Source organism: Momordica charantia, assembly GCF_013281855.1.
Source record: "Momordica charantia cultivar OHB3-1 chromosome 6 unlocalized genomic scaffold, Mcharantia_2.0 BLBB01000006.1, whole genome shotgun sequence".
NCBI lineage: Eukaryota > Viridiplantae > Streptophyta > Magnoliopsida > Cucurbitales > Cucurbitaceae > Momordica > Momordica charantia.
In genome coordinates, this window is record NW_028275164.1 from 9,700,392 (window position 1) to 9,719,138 (window position 18,747).

Here is an 18,747-nt window from a genome sequence, read left to right on the forward strand (position 1 = left end):
TTCGTGTTTGCTCCAATAAATACTATTACATTCTCAGGTTTGCTACAATAAATACTATTTCACTCACCAGATTGCTACAATGTTTTATCATACTTTCCAACTTGTTAAGTGTATATTTTGTCTTTATTCTCTCTTCTAAAATGCATTAATTTTTTTAATTAAATATATTAAATAAATGAAAAATTAATTAATTATAATTTTAATTATAAATAAGCAAATCAATTTAATTAAAATTACATGTAATAAATAATTAAATCATATATCGATAATTTTTTCTCCAAATGATCCAAAGATTTTTATCTTAGTATCTATTTCTAGTTGTTTTTTTTTATTTCATTTTATATAGTTGTTCATTTTGTTTCTACAATTTTTATTTACTTTTTGTTATCACTATAATCACATTTGTAAAACACGTTATAATTTTGTATAATGAATTATTTTAATTTTATATATTTTTTTAACTTATGAAGTTAATAGTTTTTAAACAAGTATTATTTAAAAGGTTTTAAAATAGTAAATAGTGAAAAATTAAATAAATTGTTGCTAACATTCTTATGTTGAATGAATTTGTATACTCTTATTTAGACTTTGATTTAGTTGAAAAGTATTTTCGTAGATAATTGAATATTTATTTTAAAAATTAATCATTGAAAAAAGATAGATGGACAAATGTATTAAAAATATTTTATATATCCTTAAAATAATATTTCTCAATTTCATTAAGAAAATTAACTTTTGTAAAATAACTAGTAAGAAACACATGCGATGCACGTGGAACTCGAAGGTTTTATTTTTAAGTAAAAAAAATTAATTAAAAAAAGTGATAAATGGTAAGGTAACCTAATTTTATAAAATTGAAGATGTTGGTTTCAACATTTTATTATTATTATATGAATATTTTAGATATTCGTATTATATTATATTAATTTTAATTAATACAAAATATTGATTTAAACATATTTTCTATTCATTTATTTATGGTATCTTCTACGATTCCTAATTATTTATTTATGTGAATATTTTAGATAATTCTTTTTTTTTCATATGAATATATTTTTATTGGAATTTAAATCAACACATACGATGTTGCATGAATGCTGAACTACTTATTGTATTTTATCATGATTTTTTATAAAAATATTTTATCGGGATTAATTAGAATTCTTCATTTATCGTCAAAAAATATCACAATATATTATTTACTTACAATTTTTTTTGTAATTATAATTTAAAAATAAAGGATAATTAATTATTCAACAAAATTGAAACTGAATTTAAACATGTTAATGAAATTAATAATTGTTTTACATAATACAATACATTATTTATTGGACTTTATTTCTAAATTAGAAGTGGGAAAGTTACTTAATAATTACCTACTATAGTTCTCACCTATTTTTACCTATACCGACCCAATATTGTCATATGTAGCTCAACCATAAACTTCAGCTAATAACAAAGCCCGACTACAAGGATTTTGTATTTCTAAACATAAATGCACAAATTATAGAAACCTATTTTTCTTTCCTCTCCCTTCACGCGTGTATCGCCTTTCACTATATGTCGTCTTCTTCTATCCAGTACCGCTACTGTCTCAATAGCTTTCTCCTTCTGGCTCGCCACTACCGTTCTCTCTCTCTCGATCGCACCCCTAGAATACAAGTTTAAAGCAACAACATTTTGCGACCTTGACTACAACTGTTATGCCCTCTGTCTTCCCTGTAACGACTTCTACTATGCCCTTTGGTTAAGTATGGTGAGAACGAAAATCTCACTTTCTCTCAAGTTTTTTAGTGCTCTCCCTTTTGCATTTTGTATTTATCTCACCCACTATGTATATATATATCTCTTGAAAAGATGAAGAAGATGAAAGAGTTTTTAGAAGTTAAATGGAATAAAGATAATGAAGCATTAATGATCTTCTAATTATAGTATTGATTTATACTATATGGCAAAATTGAAATAGGAAGATGAAACACTAAAAGGTATTATGGCATAAATGAAGGAAGAGGAGAATTTAGAGGGGTGGGATCGCGAGGGAGAGAAGAGAGAAATGGAGAGAGAAAAAATTTGTATTTAAATTACGCAATTACCATCAAAAGAATAATGAAAAGAGTTAAAATGAGAGGGTAAAAATAGAACACAAAGTTATACACTATAGATATAGATTAAAACGTAACTTAAATTTATTTTAACTAAATAATCAGTTTATAAATTATATTTTTTAAAAAGAAAATTAAAACTCAACCAAATACAAAATAAAATAAAATCAATATAAAACACAAACTTAACAAACTAGTAGTAAGCACCAACTAAATCAGACTCAACAAACTAAACATGGCAAAACAGCGAAGCAAACGAAACATCCCGTCAAGTTACCAAACAGTGCGATTCATAGACGCAATTCAAGGATACAGAGCAGCCGTCGCCACTTCCCAGAGATTATCGGGGCAATTGCAGCGACCTCAGTTGGGTAATTAAGTCTCCTAATTTCCCCGCCAATGCATCTCAGATTCCGATCCCTAGTTCTGTTCCAGCATTGGAATCGGAATCCATGGATATCCATTCATCCTTTTGCTACCGTGTAACGATTTGTTGTGTAATTTCTTTGTTTTTGAAGACCTCGATTACGTAGTAGAGCCAAATGGCGTCCATGGAACTCGATAGGGAACTCTAATGTTCCTGACCTTGATAATCCTAGATTTTCCATTAACGGTATGCCCTTGTCAATTGGCTGTTGTTTCCTTCGTTAATCTTGAAAAATGAGGTTTTCCGACTGTAAATTCATCATGTTGGACTGGTTACTTGATGTTGATGCTGCCTTATCTGTTGTTTTTATTTATTTTCGAAGTATTGCAGCTCTTGACATCTGCCCAGATGCAGCACGGGTTCCGTCATGGAGACTACACTCGCTATCGGTTTGTGCTAATGCGTTTTGTGTCATCTGTTATAGTTGATTACATTGTTCTGCTGATCTAATTTCTTGTTTCCAATTTTGCTAGCGTTCATACTGTTCTGCGTTTTACTTGATTGGGTGGTCTGTTTGACTGTTGGTGGATTTGATTTTTTTGATGCGCAGGAGATACTGAGTTGGAACTTGACTCAGTTTGTTGCATAAACAATGTTAAACCTTGACAAATCGAACAGTTGATTGCCCAACCCCTGGAGTCACTTCTCGTTTCTCTGGCAGCACAGTTTCTGAACCATTTTCCATGCTATGAGCTGCACTCAAATGGCAGCTAATCGACTTCCTCACCTAAATTTCACTTTCAGAGCTAGAACCCTCGCATTAACATTTACAGATGTAGAACCTTTACTTCGAGTTCGTGCTTATTTCAATTCTCTCAGACTTCACTCTATCTTTTCGCTATCAAAACTTCATACTGATCCGGGACCTTCTGATCATCAACCTGTCTCTTCCTCGAATTCGTTCCTAGTTGAAAAGATTCTATTTGGATTGAAGCAGAATAACGTAAGTTCTTTGTCCACTTCCTTGTTCCACCTCAACGCTTCGCAGTTAGTTGAGGTTCTTTTTTCGTGTCGTGAAAATGTACAGTTGGGCATACGATTTATCGGTTTAGTTTCTTCTAACTGCCCGAATTTCAAGCACTCGTCACTTTCTTTGAGTGTTATGATTCATTTTTTAGTGCGCGGTGGGAGGCTTTCCGAAGCCCAAGCTTTGATTCTTAGGATGGTGAGGAAGAGCGGCGTCTCACGGGTTGAGGTCGTTGAATCTTTAGTTTCGACGTGTAATAGCTTCGGGTCGATTCCTTTGGTTTTCGATTTGTTGGTAAGGACTTATGTGCAAGCTAGAAAGTTAAGAGAAGGATCCGAAGCATTTCGAATATTGAGGAGCAAAGGTGTTTCTGTTTCCATAAATGCTTGTAATAGTCTCCTTGGTGGTCTTGTGAAGATTGGGTGGGTCGATTTAGCTTGGGAAATATATGGGGAAGTTGTGAGAGGGGGTATTAAGTTGAATGCTTATACATTGAATATAATGGTCAATGCTTTATGTAAAGATCGAAAAATTGAGAATGTGAATTTGTTCTTATCAGATATGGAAAAGAAAGGAGTTTTCCCGGACATTGTGACGTATAATACTCTAATTAGTGCTTACTGTCGTGAAGGACTTGTTGAAGAAGCATTTGAGCTGTTGAATTTAGTCTCTAGTAAGGGTATGGAACCAGGCATTCTAACTTATAATGCTATCATAAATGGCCTGTGCAAGACGGGTAAGTACAGCAGCGCAAAGCACGTTTTGAATGAGATGTTGCAACTTGGGTTAAGGCCTGATACTACTACATACAACACTTTGCTTGTTGAGAGTTGTCGAAGAGATGATATTTTAGAAGCTCGAGAGATCTTTGACGAAATGTCACGTCATGGCGTGCGTCATGATCTAATTAGCTTTAGTTCTATGATTGGTGTGCTTTCAAGGAATGGGCATCTTGATCGGGCTTGTCTGTGTTTTAGAGATATGAAAAGTGTTGGCCTAGTGCCTGATAATGTAATTTATACTATACTTATAGATGGGTTTTGTCGAAATGGTGCTATTTCAGATGCTCTGAAAATGCGGGACGAGATGCTTGCTCAGGGCTGTGTTATGGATGTGGTTGCGTACAATACTATTTTGAATGGGTTATGCAAGAAAAAGATGTATGTTGACGCAGAGATGCTGTTTAATGAAATGGTCGAGAGGGGTGTGTTTCCAGACTTTTATACTTTCACCACACTCATAAATGGATATTGCAAGGATGGCAATATGGATAAAGCGCTGAATTTGTTTGGAACGATGATTCATACGAACCTCAAGCCAGACATTGTGACGTACAACACATTGATTGATGGCTTTTGCAAAGTAGGTGAAGTGGAGAGAGCTAAGGAGCTGTGGGATGATATGACCAGGAAAGATATTCTTCCTAACCACATTTCCTATGGAATTGTAATTAATGGTTTCTGTAATTCTGGTCATTTATCTGAGGCATTGCGTTTGTGCGAACAGATGGTTGAACAGGGTATTAAACTCAATCTCATCACTTGCAATACTTTAATTAAGGGCCACTGCCGGTCTGGTGATATGTCAAAGGCGTATGCATGCTTGAGCAAAATGATATCAAATGGAATAACTCCTGATAGCATCTCATATAATACCCTTATTGATGGATATGTAAAAGAAGGGAATGTAGAAAAAGCTCTTGTTTTGGTGAATGAGATGGAAAAACAAGGGATCCAACTAGATGTTATTACATATAATGAAATTTTGAATGGATTCTGCGCACAAGGAAGAATGAAAGAAGCTGAGCAGGTGTTAAGGAAAATGATCGAGAATGGTATAAATCCTGACAGAGCCACTTTTTCTTCTCTGATAAATGGTCATGTCAGCCAAGACAATATGAAGGATGCATTTCGTTTCCATGATGAAATGCTGCAAAGAGGATTGGTGCCTGATGATAGATTTTAGTGCTTGCAACCACATGCATTTCAGCAATATTATATCACAAATGTTCCTTTTGTTTACCACTTTATTCATCCATCAATTGGTAGGTCAGTTCAGTTCTGTTTACTATGTTTTCTAGTAGCTTAATATGAGGGTGCCATTTTCTCGCTGATACTAAATATGTTTGTAAATTGCTCTGATCAACTTTTAAACACCAAATTAATGATTCATGCAGGATACTTCACATCAGATCTGAGCCTAGACGCTAATACTTCTACTTGGATGGCTTTCACCCCTTGATTATGACTACAGTGAACCAAAATTCTAATCATCATAGGTAATGAATCCTCCTTACTTTTAACTAGGCTTTTTTTGTAAAAATTTTTTTTAGAAATGTTTCTATAGATGATATGAAATTAAAGAAACAAAATCATGAAAGCCAAACCACGGGCCAATGTAGATAATAAAAAACTCTTTCGAGTAGCACGAAGAGTATCAACACTATAATTATTGAAGGAGAGACAAGTTTCTATGAAATAAAAATAATCTACGGATTTTCCCTTCTGGTTAAAAATCTTATTGTTCCTCCCAACTTAAAGGGACTTCTTTTCTTTATTGTCATGACTTTCTGATCTAAGATAATTTCATGCTCTTTCTTATTAAGTTGATCTCAGAAATCAAAACTCTCTACAACTTTTTTGAATTCTTCCTCCCTTTGGATTTATTTTCTTTTGCCAACCGGTATTGGTTGGTGTTAGAGTTTGACACACCTTATTTCTACCAATAGTTAATTAGCCCACTCCTGGTTGTTTCAATGCTCTATTAACATTTAACACCCGTAACCACTCTGTAGGGGGGTGTAAGTGAGTTGGTTCAGCTCAATTTTCGGCCAAAACTCACATCCAAAATTGACCTCTTAGTATAAGAAAAAAAAAGGTGAATGTACTGCCCAGATCAAAACCGAATATATTTATTATGATAAAATCTATCCAACAAATAATGCTCAAGCTCATTGAACTGCCACAATTTAACTAGTTTCATCGGGTTTTTTCCTCTCTTTTGTCTCATTTTGCACCCTAGTTTTTGGATGATACATTATTGTTCAGTGAGGATAACTTTTTTTTTGTTTGTTTTTTTTGGTAACTGAAACGATTTCATTGATAAAATGAAAAAGAGAGGCGAGAGAAGAGTACAAAATGAAGGAAGACCCACAGGCGGGTTACAAAAAGGCTCTCCAATTAGCTAACATGGAGGCAAAGCTATAGGAGTGAAAGAGAGGGGAGCATTTACACCAAGTAATGACCAAAAAAACAATGGATTCAAAAGTGGCATGTAAAGTGCACTCCATAGCTTGGAAAATTCGATGGTTCCTTTCAGTCCAAATAGTCCACAGAAGGGCCCGTATGAAGTGGCTCCAAAGGCTAGCTTTTCGTTTTTTGAAGGGATGTCCAACAAGAGTTAATGCGAGCAATTGAGACATATCTGTCGGGAGGGCAACCGACCAATCAAAGATGGATAAAATTCTGTTCCAAAGGGCAGTAGAGAAGGGGCATGTAAGGAGAGTATGCCCAATGGATTCGCTTTGTAGCTTGCAAAGAGGACACCAATGAGGAGATAAGGCCATATAGGGCATCCTACGCTGTAGTTTGTCATGCGTATTTAGAGCTTGTAGGCTGGTTTCCCAAAGGAAAAATTTAATCTTCTTTGGGTAGGAATCCTTCCATATAGCTTTGTACAAATCTGTTGGAGGAGACGAAGTGTTGTTTCTTTGGAGATCATTGAGGAGAGAACTGGTAGTGAATGATCCAAGGGGATCCAACCTCCAGGCGTCAGAGTCCCTATTTAGAGAAGGCCTCTGTGAAGAAAGACAGTGTAGGAGAGCTACCAGTTCAATAATCTCAACATCCTTTAGGTTTCTATGGAAATTAAGATCCCATGAATTTGTTTCAGTAGACCAGAAATCCCTCACAAGACCAAGTTTCCTGGTATGCAAAGCGAAAAGGAGAGGGTAAGTGCGACACAAAGGTTCATCGTTGATCCAAGTGTCTTTCCAAAACAAGGGGAGGGAGCCCTCTCCCAAGCGGTAGGATATTCTGTCCAAAATCAGAGAATTTAGCTTGGAAATGGCTCTCCATGGACCTCTGGCAGCAGGGAGAGTACGGAGGGGACTGTGATAGTCAACTATGGAGTATTTGGCTTGAATCACTCGTCTCCAAAGAGACGATTCCTCTGTTATGAACCTCCAATTCCACTTTGCTAATAGAGCTGTATTTTTGGCTTTGATGCTAGTGATTCCCAGACCTCCAAAATCAATAGGTTTCTGCACAGTATCCCATCTAACCAGGTTTTGTCCCTTCTTGTCCATAGACCCCTTCCACAGAAAGTTCCTCACAATTTTATCAAGTTCGTTGGCAACCTTGGTTGGTATGGAGAATAAAGAGAGGAAGTATATGGGGAGATTGGAGAGTGTGGCATTGATAAGGGTGAGTCTGCCTCCTTTGGATATATGATTATGCTCCCAAGAGGAAAGCCTTTTTTTGATTTTCTCCATGATAGGGTCCCAAAAGGAGGGGGATCGAGGGTTACCATTTAGAGGAAGGCCGAGGTATGTGTTGGGCCAAGAACCCTTTCTGCAGTCAAATCTGACGGCCAATGATTCTAAGACATTGTCTTCCAAGTTAATGCCCATCATCTCTGTTTTCTGTAGGTTGGAGTTTAAACCTGATGCCTCTTCAAAAACCTTTATAAAGTTGAATAAATTCTGGAGTTTACTGTCTTTCGAAGATGAGAAGAGGAGGGTATCATCCGCAAATTGTAGGTGAGTGGGAGGATTACCAACAGCAAAGCCCTCAATCGCGTCAAAATCAGCAGCTTGTGTTAGGAGCCTACTAAAACAGTCAACCACAAGAATAAATAAAAACGGGGAGAGGGGATCACCTTGTCTAAGACCCCTAGAAGCCCTAATTTTTCCTTTGGGACGCCCGTTTATGATGATAGAGTAATTGGCCGATGAGATGCAGCCTCTAATCCATTTCCTCCATGTTGTGCCAAAGCCCTTAGCTGAGAGAATACCGTCTAGATAGTCCCAATCAACTTTATCGAAAGCTTTCTCAATATCAAGCTTGATGACTACCCCTTTTTTCTTTTTCCTATTCCATGTGTCAATGATCTCATTTGCAATCAGAGAGGCATCCAAAATCTGTCTGTTAGCCACAAAAGCCGATTGTGTAGCTGAGATTGTATGTGGAAGGACCCTCTTAAGCCTCTCCGAGAGGACTCTAGCTATGATCTTATACATACACGATATCAGACTAATTGGCCGATAGTCACTGACTGTTCTTGCGTCAATCTTCTTAGGTATAAGGCAGATATAGGTCTCGTTAAGGCTAGCATTTATGATCCCATTCTTGAAAAAATCTTGGAACACTCTCATGATATCGGTTTTGAGGATGTTCCAAAATTTTTTATAGAATTCAGCTGTGAAGCCATCAGGTCCAGGGGTTTTGTTTGTACCAAGATCCTTAACAGCTTGCCAAACCTCTGTCTCAAGAAAGGGGGCTTCAAGGAGGGTTGACTGTTGCTGTGAGATGGGGTCCCAATTGATAGGGTGAGGTAGAAATCTGGTGCCATCTTTTTTGGAAAATAGGTTTTTATAAAAGGAGAGGAACTCTGCTTCTATCTCTGTATCATTAACCAAACTCTTACCATCCCTGGATAGCAGCTCAATAATGGAGCTTTTTCTACGTCTGGCAGCAACAACTCTGTGGAAGAATCCAGTGTTCAGGTCTCCCTCTTTAAGCCATTTCAATTTGCATCTCTGTCTCCAATGAGCTTCTTCTGCTATGGCTAAAGAATGTAGCTGATCTTTTAGTGAGATGCTTTGAGCCATTTGCACTGTTTGGATGGAACCTTCCTCTTCAAGGGAGTCTAGGATGTTTAATTCTGTCAGTAGCTGTTCCTTGTGTCGATAAGAACTGTCAATGAAGTTTGCTTTCCAATCTTTTATCACAACTTTGAGGGCTTTGAGTTTTTGGATGAATCCATGACCTGGCCATCCATGAAGAGGATTGTTGTTCCACCAGCCTTCAATCAGGGGCTGGAAAGTTGCTTGCTGCAGCCACTCATTATCGAATCGAGAGGGTGTAGGGCCCCAACGGATGGCACCAAGTGCAAGTTGGATAGGGAAGTGATATGATGTTTCCCTATTCAATCTCTTAACCATAGCGTTAGGAAAATTAGAAAGGACCAAGTCAGAGCATAGGTACCTGTCCAATAATGAGAGATGGGGAGATTCTCGGAAATTAGACCATGTATACAAACCATTGGTGAGAGGGAGGTCCCTTAGGTTGGCTGTGTCAATGAAGTTGTTGAATAATCTCATACTACGGGTGGGGCGGCGATGTGAAGATTTTTCATGAACCCATCTTGTGACGTTGAAGTCACCTCCCAGCAGCCATCTTTCAGCACAGAGAAAGGTGAGATTGGCTAATTCATCCCAGAAAAGGCCTCTATCTCTCGTTCTTGGGGGGCCATAAATTCCTGTTAGCCAAAAATGGAAGCCATCAACAAGGGTGATATGGAGGGTGAGAGAGAAAGCACCTATTTTTATGTCATTGACTTTAATGGCCGGGTCATTCCAGAGGATGATGATGCCACCAGAAGCGCCAATGGAATTTTGGATGGCCCAAGCAATGTTCCTCGAGCTCCAGAGAGTTTTGATGAAAAAACGGTCCACTCCCGCGACTTTTGTCTCCTGAAGGATCACTATGGTTGGGTGATGCTTCTGAATGACACTTTTAACATGGGCTCTTTTTTCTTTAGAGCCTATACCCCTCACGTTCCAGGAGATAACATTCATGAGATAACCAAAGACCCTTTCCTTGTGTGCGAAGATGAGGGGCCATCATAGTTGATGGATGAGTAAAGACCAGCTAATTCACGAACGAGTTTAACTTCTTTCTTCTGTTCCTGGGTCTTTTTTGTGGTCTTTGTAGGGAGAGGGAGGATACCAAGACCAATAGTGTTGAGCCAAGGGACTACGACTTGTAGATAAGCCGAGGGGTGTTGCGTACAGTCAATGAGGGGGAAAGGGGTAATAGGAGGGGCATCCACAACTTGAATGGCAAGAGGGTTCGGGAATAGGTTGGGCAATGTTTCTGGCGCGAAAAGAGGGGCAGGAGAAGGAGAGGCGGGTGGAGTAGGAGGTGGGAGGGATGCTAGTGAGGAAGGGTAGGGGCTGGAGAGAAAGTTTTCAGAATCAACCTCAGATGGAAGAGGATTTGTGGTCAATTTGGTGCCAGGAACGAGGAAGGTCTTTTTTGATGCAATTTGGATGGGTTTGAGAGTATCAGATGGAAAAGATGATGCGAAAGGACTGTGGCAGAGTAGAATCAGTGGTTAAAAGGGGTGGGTCAGAGGGTGGGGGTTCATTGTTTTCTGAAAAAGGAAAAGGTAGAAAAGGTTCATTTATTACACTTTTTCCTTTTTGGTGATTGGCACTCTTCTCTATGGCTGCAGTGTCTTTCTGTGCAGCCTGAAACACTTCCAGTTCCAGCAGGCCAGATATGTGGTCAGTTTCAGAGACAGAGCAATTCAGATCTGTCTCAATGGTGCAGTTCTCTGTTTCACGGCTTCCAATCTTGTCAGTTTGTGCAGCTCGAGGGTACGGTCCGAGGATCCCATCACCAATCTCTACCATCGGTGTTTCCCGGCGCGTGGACATCAAGCTTCCATGGATTCCGGCTGAATATCCAATGAAGTTTTCTGGAGCAAAAAATGGGTCTATCTGAACGGTTGTATGTCCGTGAGAAGCCGATGGAATGGGTATTGTCGCCGGAATAAAACCCGTGTTTAATAGTGGCTTCATAAAGGTCTAATCGAGAGAGGGTCTTCTTAGCGATTTCAATGAAACCCCCGCAGGAATCCCCAATAAAATGGAACGTGTCATCATCCCATCTGTCCAAAGGAAGATTCCTAATTTTGATCCAACCTCCATAGGATGGTACTACTGGAAAAGAATTTGAGGCTTCACTATTCCAAGGGGCAAATCTGAGCATGGAGGACCCAACTTTATACCAATCCTTTATAGCTGCCAGTACTCTAGCTTGTTCCTTATCCTCGCACTTTAGGAGAGCTCTATCAGCAGCGAATGGATTAACTGTGCAGAAGTGGCTAACGTGTATTTGGAGGGCCCTCATAATTCTAGACTAGTCATCGTGGAAGTGTTGCCTATAGACGATGATGGAGGTATGTAGATTGGTGTTGGCATGTGGGTAACTGTGAAGGGGGGGGGGGGGGGGGGGGGGCTCTCTTTGTCGGGTTCTTTTGTGACCCTGCTGGGTTGGAGCCTTTCTTTATGATCTCACAAAAGGTAGGCGAGTTAGATGATTTGGGGAGAGCAACCGATAGATAGGGTTTCTGTGGTGGTTGTTGAGGTGCAATAATGGGGTGAGAAGATTTAGCTGGGAAGTCTTTAATGAGATTATAAAAGGATAGCCATCCCTTTCTTTCTTCACCAACTGGAATAAATAGCTTGTTGATACTTCCATTGTTATCCAGCTTAGCTATTTCTGCCAAAGTGCCCTTTCTGTTGGTAGTTTTCTCGACCCAAAGGGTTTGTTCATCAACCCTGCTCTCTCTAAAGAATTTTTGGTTGATAGGAACATGTAAAAGTGAAGTGAAACAGTTGCAAAGCCAGGGGAGGGAGGACCGGTGTACAGAGATGGAGAAAGTTTTGTCTCTGGAGGATTCGGTGAGTTTTGCACGGGAGCCCCTGAAGCGTTGGTCAACAGATAAAGAAAATCTCTTCTTTTCAATGGTGGCAGATCTCATGGTTGAGGGAGGATGTCCGGTCATGTCGGAACCGGAGAAAGGTGTCTAAGGGTGACATTGGTTAAGGGTTTCGGAGGGGTGACGGGAGAGAGGGAAGGTGTTGGGAGAGAACATGACTTTTTTCTTAACATCCATTGTAACAGGAAATGGAGACCAGTTGAAGCAGATTGTTCAGTGAGGATAACTGGGAGATATCTGATAAACCTTAGCAGGATGCTTTAAATACTTGAATTAATCTTTGGTTTGAAATTGTACGTGGTATAATTGATTATAGCCGGTATCAAGTTTAGGAGGGAGGAGATGGAGGAGCAGTTTGCTAGATTGTCTTGTGTAATGAACCCTTAGTCTATTAACCATTTGGGAGTTTCATTGAGAAGTAATCCTTGTTCTTTATATTCTGGAACTCAATGTGGGGAAGAATTTTCTTTCGTCTAAATGGTTGCCCATTCCACGTTCTCTAGTATTCTCATATATATTTTTTGTCCCTTTTTGTATACCAGGGATGGTGGCACATTTATGGGAAAGGAACCTAGAGTGAGATGGCAGCCACTAGGGTTAGGTAGAACATGTAACCTTCTTCTTGATTATGCTGATCTCGTTTAGGAGATAGTAGAATACTCGTACTCCTTATTCATGGGTCATATTTTATATTAAATTATCATTGAACTCAAGAGCTTAAGCCGATTCTGATAGGTTATGAGAAACTTAATCTTTAATTCATATTTTTTTTAAACAAGATACAAACTTTTCATTATAGAAATGAAAAGGAACAAAATTGTTCAAAGATACAAACTCCCATAGGAGTGAAGAAGAGAATAATAAAGACAAAAACAAAAATATAAGAGTCCCAAAGACAACAAAAAACAAACTTAGAAGGGAGATATAAAGCTCTCCCAATTACAACATATCATACTAGGAGAATAATTAGAGAAAGAGGCATCTAGAGAAGAACACCAATGTGAAGCTTTCATCTTTGCAATGCGGAAGCATTCTTCCGGAGACTTCCTTTTCTCTTCAAATATTCGTTGATTCCGCTCAAGCCAAATTTAAAAAAAATAAGGCTTTGACACGTTTACCCATAGAAGCTGAGCTTTAAGGTTTAAACCCGACACACTTAGGAGCTGAATGACGTTATTTGGGATAGCTTGATCAAACACCTCCTGTAACGAGAATGGCTGGAAAAGAAACTCCCAACAAAGCTTGGAGAAAGTGAAATGGAAAAATAGATGAGGCTGCTGCTCATCACTATTCTTACAGAATATGCACATGGAAGGAGACAAGAACATGCTAGGATTCTTCCTTTGGAGAATGTTGGCTGTATTCACCTTTCCTGGAATCAAAATCCAAGTAAGAATGCTGACCTTTTTAGGGCTTTTAGATTTCCAGATGGTTTTGAATACATCCTGATCCTGTGAAAAGCTTGAAGCAGATTGAAATGCTGTGCATAAAGAATTAACCATGAATAAGCCGGAAGGACCAATCACCCACCTTCGTTGATCCTCATTAGAGTTCAGGGAGATGTGACTGAGAGAGGGCAACAACTCCGAAAAGGCTTCAATTTCCTCATCATTCAGCAAACGCCTTGTTTCAATTCTCCAAGAATTAGTGGTTGAATCCCAACAATTAAAGACTGAACCTGTTGTTCTTCACCCTTTCCTTCACTTGTAGGCTTAATATTAACTTAATACTCAACAAGTAACCATTAATATGGTTAATATCAATGAGAGAGAACATGACATTGATACGTGATTTGAACATAGGACCTCTTACGCTGATACAATGCTGATACAATGCATGTTAACTTATCATTAAACCCAAAAGTTTAAGTTAATAGGTTTTTTATTCATATACTTCCCACTTTCTCAACCTACATTTTTAGCCTTATTAATTACAGGTTCCTTCTACTTTCTCCATATACTTTCTCGCGCCTTGTATATTTTTCATGTTTCTCAATGAAACACTACAATAAATCTGGCAGTTAATGACCGTCAAAAATAAAAACACGGAGGAAACAATGAGGGACAGTGAAAAAAACCCTCCAAAATTTGAAGATAAAAAATTTGCTTTCAAGGATGGTCCAAAACCGACATTGGAAGTCTTTTATTATTTCACCATTTTAATTTTTAACCCAACTTTTTCACACTCGTCTCTCTTACTATTCAGCCTCCCTCACCAAAGACCAACCCACAATTTGCAGCCTCTCCTTCATCAAACGAATGACAGGGACTGCGGCACGAACGATGATTACTCTTGACCCTATGACGTGAAGCAGCAGCAGGGCGACCTCCGGCAGTGCGAACGACAGTGACCCACGATGCTGAGCAGTAGTGGATTTGAACTATAGAGTGACTCATATGGCGGTGGATCTGAACGGCAAGTCTGAATGTTGGTGACCCAACCTCCAGCGCCACCCGTAGGCAACAAATGGTTTTAGATCTGTAACACCCACCCTCTATTGTGTCAGATCTGCGAGCTTGAGCCCTTATGATCTGCATTTCGAACTATTTCGGCTCTTGAGTGTGGTGATGGGTTATTTTGGAGTGCTGCTCCTTCAGGTAGTTTTAGTATTTTCTTCAATTTCAATCCCCCGTTTTAGTTTTGTGACTAATTACTTTTCATATGCTTTACTATGAAATATGTTTTGTTACTCTTTTTTTCGCCATTTAGACTTGGGAAAAAGTATCAATTGCACACCTCCATTCTGTACTGCGAAAACCTGGCTTCGATTGTCAATGGATAAAATTTAGCAAACTAAAAAGTATTTGTGAGCCCATAAAAATAAATGCAGAGCATTAGACTATTTGCTTAGAATGGTTTAGTTTGCATGGTCTATTTTATGGTTTCGGAAGAGAAAATTTGGTTTTAAACTTTGGAAGGACTAGTGATCAATCTCTTTAATTTATTAGTTTATATTTATTATGAAGGACACTGATAACATCTCTTTAGGTTAAGTCTCTCTGCATTTATAGTATTGGGTAATGAGAATGTGTTTTCATGTACTGATCTGAACTTTGAGTAGTAAAGAGGCTTTCAATCTAGCAAATATCCATTCAAGATATTGAAAATAGATTTTTTTTTTTTTCAATTTTGAGAATCAATTTTATAATGTCTCATACTTTTTATAAGGATTTTGTTCTTCGAAACTATATTTGATCATTTAGTACTGATTTTCTGGTTTATATAATCTACTTCTTGTAATGAAGTTCAGCCAATTTCAGACTAATGTTGGGGAATTTGGATGCAATCAAATCACTTTTTTTGTTAATGACATTTCATTATCAAACTCAATAATTCATCCTCTATAGTGAAGTATCAACTGGAATCTATATTAGTAATAATGGAGGAATTGGAATAGAAACCATGAAATAGTATAAGCCAAATGCAATAGTTGGGTTCGAAGAGTGGTGACTCCTACAAAGATCAATCCCTAGAAAAATTTCATTTCTAGATGAACATTGGGTCATCGGGAGACCTTTCAGGCTTGAAATGGCTAAAATTTGCTTTTGTTATATATTTTGAACCAGAAACCTATATTGATTAAAAAAATGACTACTCGTCTACTCCTATGAAGATCTTTCATAACCAAATTTCGTTACCTCAGGGCGAGTTGTCATTGGTCTATTTGGAGAAACAGTCCCTAAAATCGCAGGTAAGGAGCTAAATTCTAGTGTTTTCTTGTTGATGGTCGTTTTACATTCCAATAGTAAGGCTGCCGACTATTTTACATCTTCATGTTTGTTTTGCAAAGAATTTTTGCTCTTTGCACGGGTAGCCCAGTAAATTTTGCTCTTCAATAGTTGGATTATTCATTAGATTGGTCGAGGCAGCAAAAATTTATTTAATTCTCTGTTAAAATATCTCTAAGATTTGAGATTTTAACTGATTTTCTTAAAATCTTGTTATAGGGGAGAAAGGAATTGGGAGGAGCAAGAAGCCTCTACATTAGAAAGGAAGCAAGCTTGTGCAAACTAAGCTTGTGACTTTATTCGAGGTCAGTACATAAGATTCTTGTTTTGAAAATTTAACTAGTGTTCCTTGTGAGATTATTGTTAGAAGAAATGTGTGTGAAAGTTTAATGTGTGAGGAAGTGTTTTCTTACCCTGCCACTATCCTATGTAATTGTCGATGGTAGAAAAAAAGAAAAAGAAAAAGAAAAAGAAAAAGAAAAAGAAAAGGAGGGTTGTATTTAAAAATTCCAATGGAGTTCCACATTGTGAACAAGATTTGGCTTGTTGGCATGTGGGTTTATAAATACTGCAGGACCCGTATTTTTCAATTTATTATATTATAGAAGTAAAAGTTCTATTGATCATGTTCGAATGTGGCATTTCCACATAGATTAGATGAGTAGGAGAGGATTGACATCATGATTAGATATTAAAATTATGTGTTTTACTTCCATTTGTTTAATTAATCTCTGTTAGTGCTGGTATATATTGAGATTTTTGCTCGTGACATGACTATTTGCATTGAAAGTTATTTATGTTGGGTGATTGAAAAGCTTGCTAAGTTGATTTCTCTGGTAGTTTGAATTCAATTTGATTCCATATTACTATTTACTTTCCAGAATTGAGATCTCATAGTAAATCAACTCTTCTTGTTAGGTGATAGTGGTGTTTTTTTGTAGTGAATCAGTGATAATGTCAATTGTTTTTGAAAACAATTTTAGTATTACGCCTGCTTATTCAAATGAAATATAAATATGATAATGCTTACTTATATCTGACAGCCTACCTGCAATATGAGTAAAACTAATTTCACTGACCATCTTATTATAGATTACAGGTACAAACTTCTCCAATAACCACCTTATTTGTAGTTATTTTTAGTTGGATTTTATTGTAGTTTGATAATTAAGTATGAAATAGTGTTCTGTTTCTCCTCAAATTTTTAGTGTTTTCATTCAGAGGGCATTGGATAATGCTCTCTTTATGTTTCTCCTTGTTTATCAAGTCACCAATTCCCCCTCTCCCCAAAGCACCCTCATCCTCCTTAAATTATAATTATTTTGTGTTTGGGCATGTTTTCCTATGAGTAACTGATATTGTTCCGTATCATTTTCTATTTCTTTGGCAAGTTGTGCTACAGGTTTAATGGTTTTTCCTCTTCTTATATTCTGCCTTTTCTTCTTTATCAAGCCCTTGTTGTTCAAATTCATGAAAATGTTTGTTGACTGGAGGCTTTGAACAAATTGGTCACTATGATTTGTTTCAATATTGGGTGTTTTACGAGATCTGCTAGATATAAGGTTCCCAATATGAGTAATTTTGAATTATTATTCCTTGAGTGGGATTTAGGCTAATCTATGAACCTCTATTTCCATTGGTTAGTCTTTTGTTCAAGTTGAAATGTTTTAGAGTCTTTGTATTTATTTCTTTTAACAATATTTCCTTATCTTTGTAAGTCGGACTCGGTTTCTTATTTAAAAAAAAAAACTCTCGGTATACCTTTGGCTATGTAATAAATCCCACCTTCCGAATTTGGTGTGTTCTCTCTTCTAATTTTACTTTACCATTGTAGTTGCCAACTTGTGAGCTATTTATCAGCAGCAATTACCTAGTAATCGGCACTGGAATTGTAGCAAACAAAAATTGTCATTTGTGTCAATAGGGAGAGAGATAACTCTTCATAAGAGAGTTATCTTAGGAGAAAAATGCCAAGGGTAGACAAGAAAATAAATATTTTAGCTCCAATCTCAAGAGTCTAGGCATTAATTGTGACCATTCAAATGAAAGTTGCAAATGTGTGTTTATTGTTGAATATTAAGAAAAGGTTATAAGTTTGAATGTTTTGTGGCAGCAACGATGATGTGGAGCCAACATGGGAGCTAAAATTGCAGAAAATGACAAAAACAGTTTACCCGAGATTTTAACTGCAGTAAAACGAAGAATCACCTGAAATTTGGGTTGGACCTCGTTTATCAATTTGGTTGCCCTAAAATTGAGGAGGGGTATAAAAGCTTCAAATGAGGGTTGCCTCTATAATTCTTCATCAATCCCTAAAGAGAACAAAACAAGAAAGAAGGGAAGATTCTTACATTTTGTTGAGGACTCGAAGAAGACAGAAATTGAGCTAATAAAATTGTCATTTTTGTATTATTTAATTAATGAGTTTTGTATTTTCTTCTTCCCTCTTCTTTGTCATAGAGTTAAAGTAATAGCTAAATACATTAAGAGGGTTGTGGACCTGTACTCGTGAATGCTGATTTTTTGGTTTATAAAGTTGTTTCTACTTGGTTAATGCTTGTTTTGCATTTTTAAGTTTAATGTACTTGATCACCATGTTGAATAAACTATTTATTAGCTTTCGGGAGATTGTAATAGAGATTGAATAGTTTTAACTTGTGTTAGATCTACATTCGAGTTTAGAGTGTAGGTACTTAGAAATAGGTCTAATCTAACATGGCTAAAAATTGAGTTGAAGAGTCGTTGGTCTTAACTGTGGTTAAAATAGCGTTGAAATTTGAAAAATTTGGGAAG

At 37.3% G+C, this 18,747-nt stretch overlaps 1 protein-coding gene across 11 annotated transcripts; it reads left to right on the top strand.

Annotated features, from left to right (window-relative positions):
* The first annotated feature begins 2,313 nt into the window (after positions 1 to 2,313).
* Positions 2,314 to 18,508, top strand: LOC111020766 (Tetratricopeptide repeat (TPR)-like superfamily protein). Of its 11 annotated transcripts, none has more exons than XM_088124763.1 (10): positions 2,314 to 2,473; positions 2,621 to 2,715; positions 2,852 to 2,918; positions 3,080 to 5,544; positions 5,673 to 5,774; positions 12,769 to 12,827; positions 14,432 to 14,823; positions 15,870 to 15,917; positions 16,174 to 16,259; positions 18,068 to 18,508. In XM_088124763.1, exon 4 carries the CDS (start codon positions 3,218 to 3,220, stop codon positions 5,459 to 5,461), a length of 2,244 nt encoding a protein of 747 aa, XP_087980889.1. In that variant the 5' UTR covers positions 2,314 to 2,473; positions 2,621 to 2,715; positions 2,852 to 2,918; positions 3,080 to 3,217; the 3' UTR covers positions 5,462 to 5,544; positions 5,673 to 5,774; positions 12,769 to 12,827; positions 14,432 to 14,823; positions 15,870 to 15,917; positions 16,174 to 16,259; positions 18,068 to 18,508. The 11 variants fall into 11 exon arrangements, 10 of the variants coding, with proteins under 10 accessions (XP_087980889.1, XP_087980892.1, XP_022153220.1 ...); XM_088124766.1 differs by having other exon boundaries at positions 3,080 to 5,540; XR_015791242.1 differs by lacking the exon at positions 3,080 to 5,544.
* Positions 18,509 to 18,747: the final 239 nt, after the last annotated feature.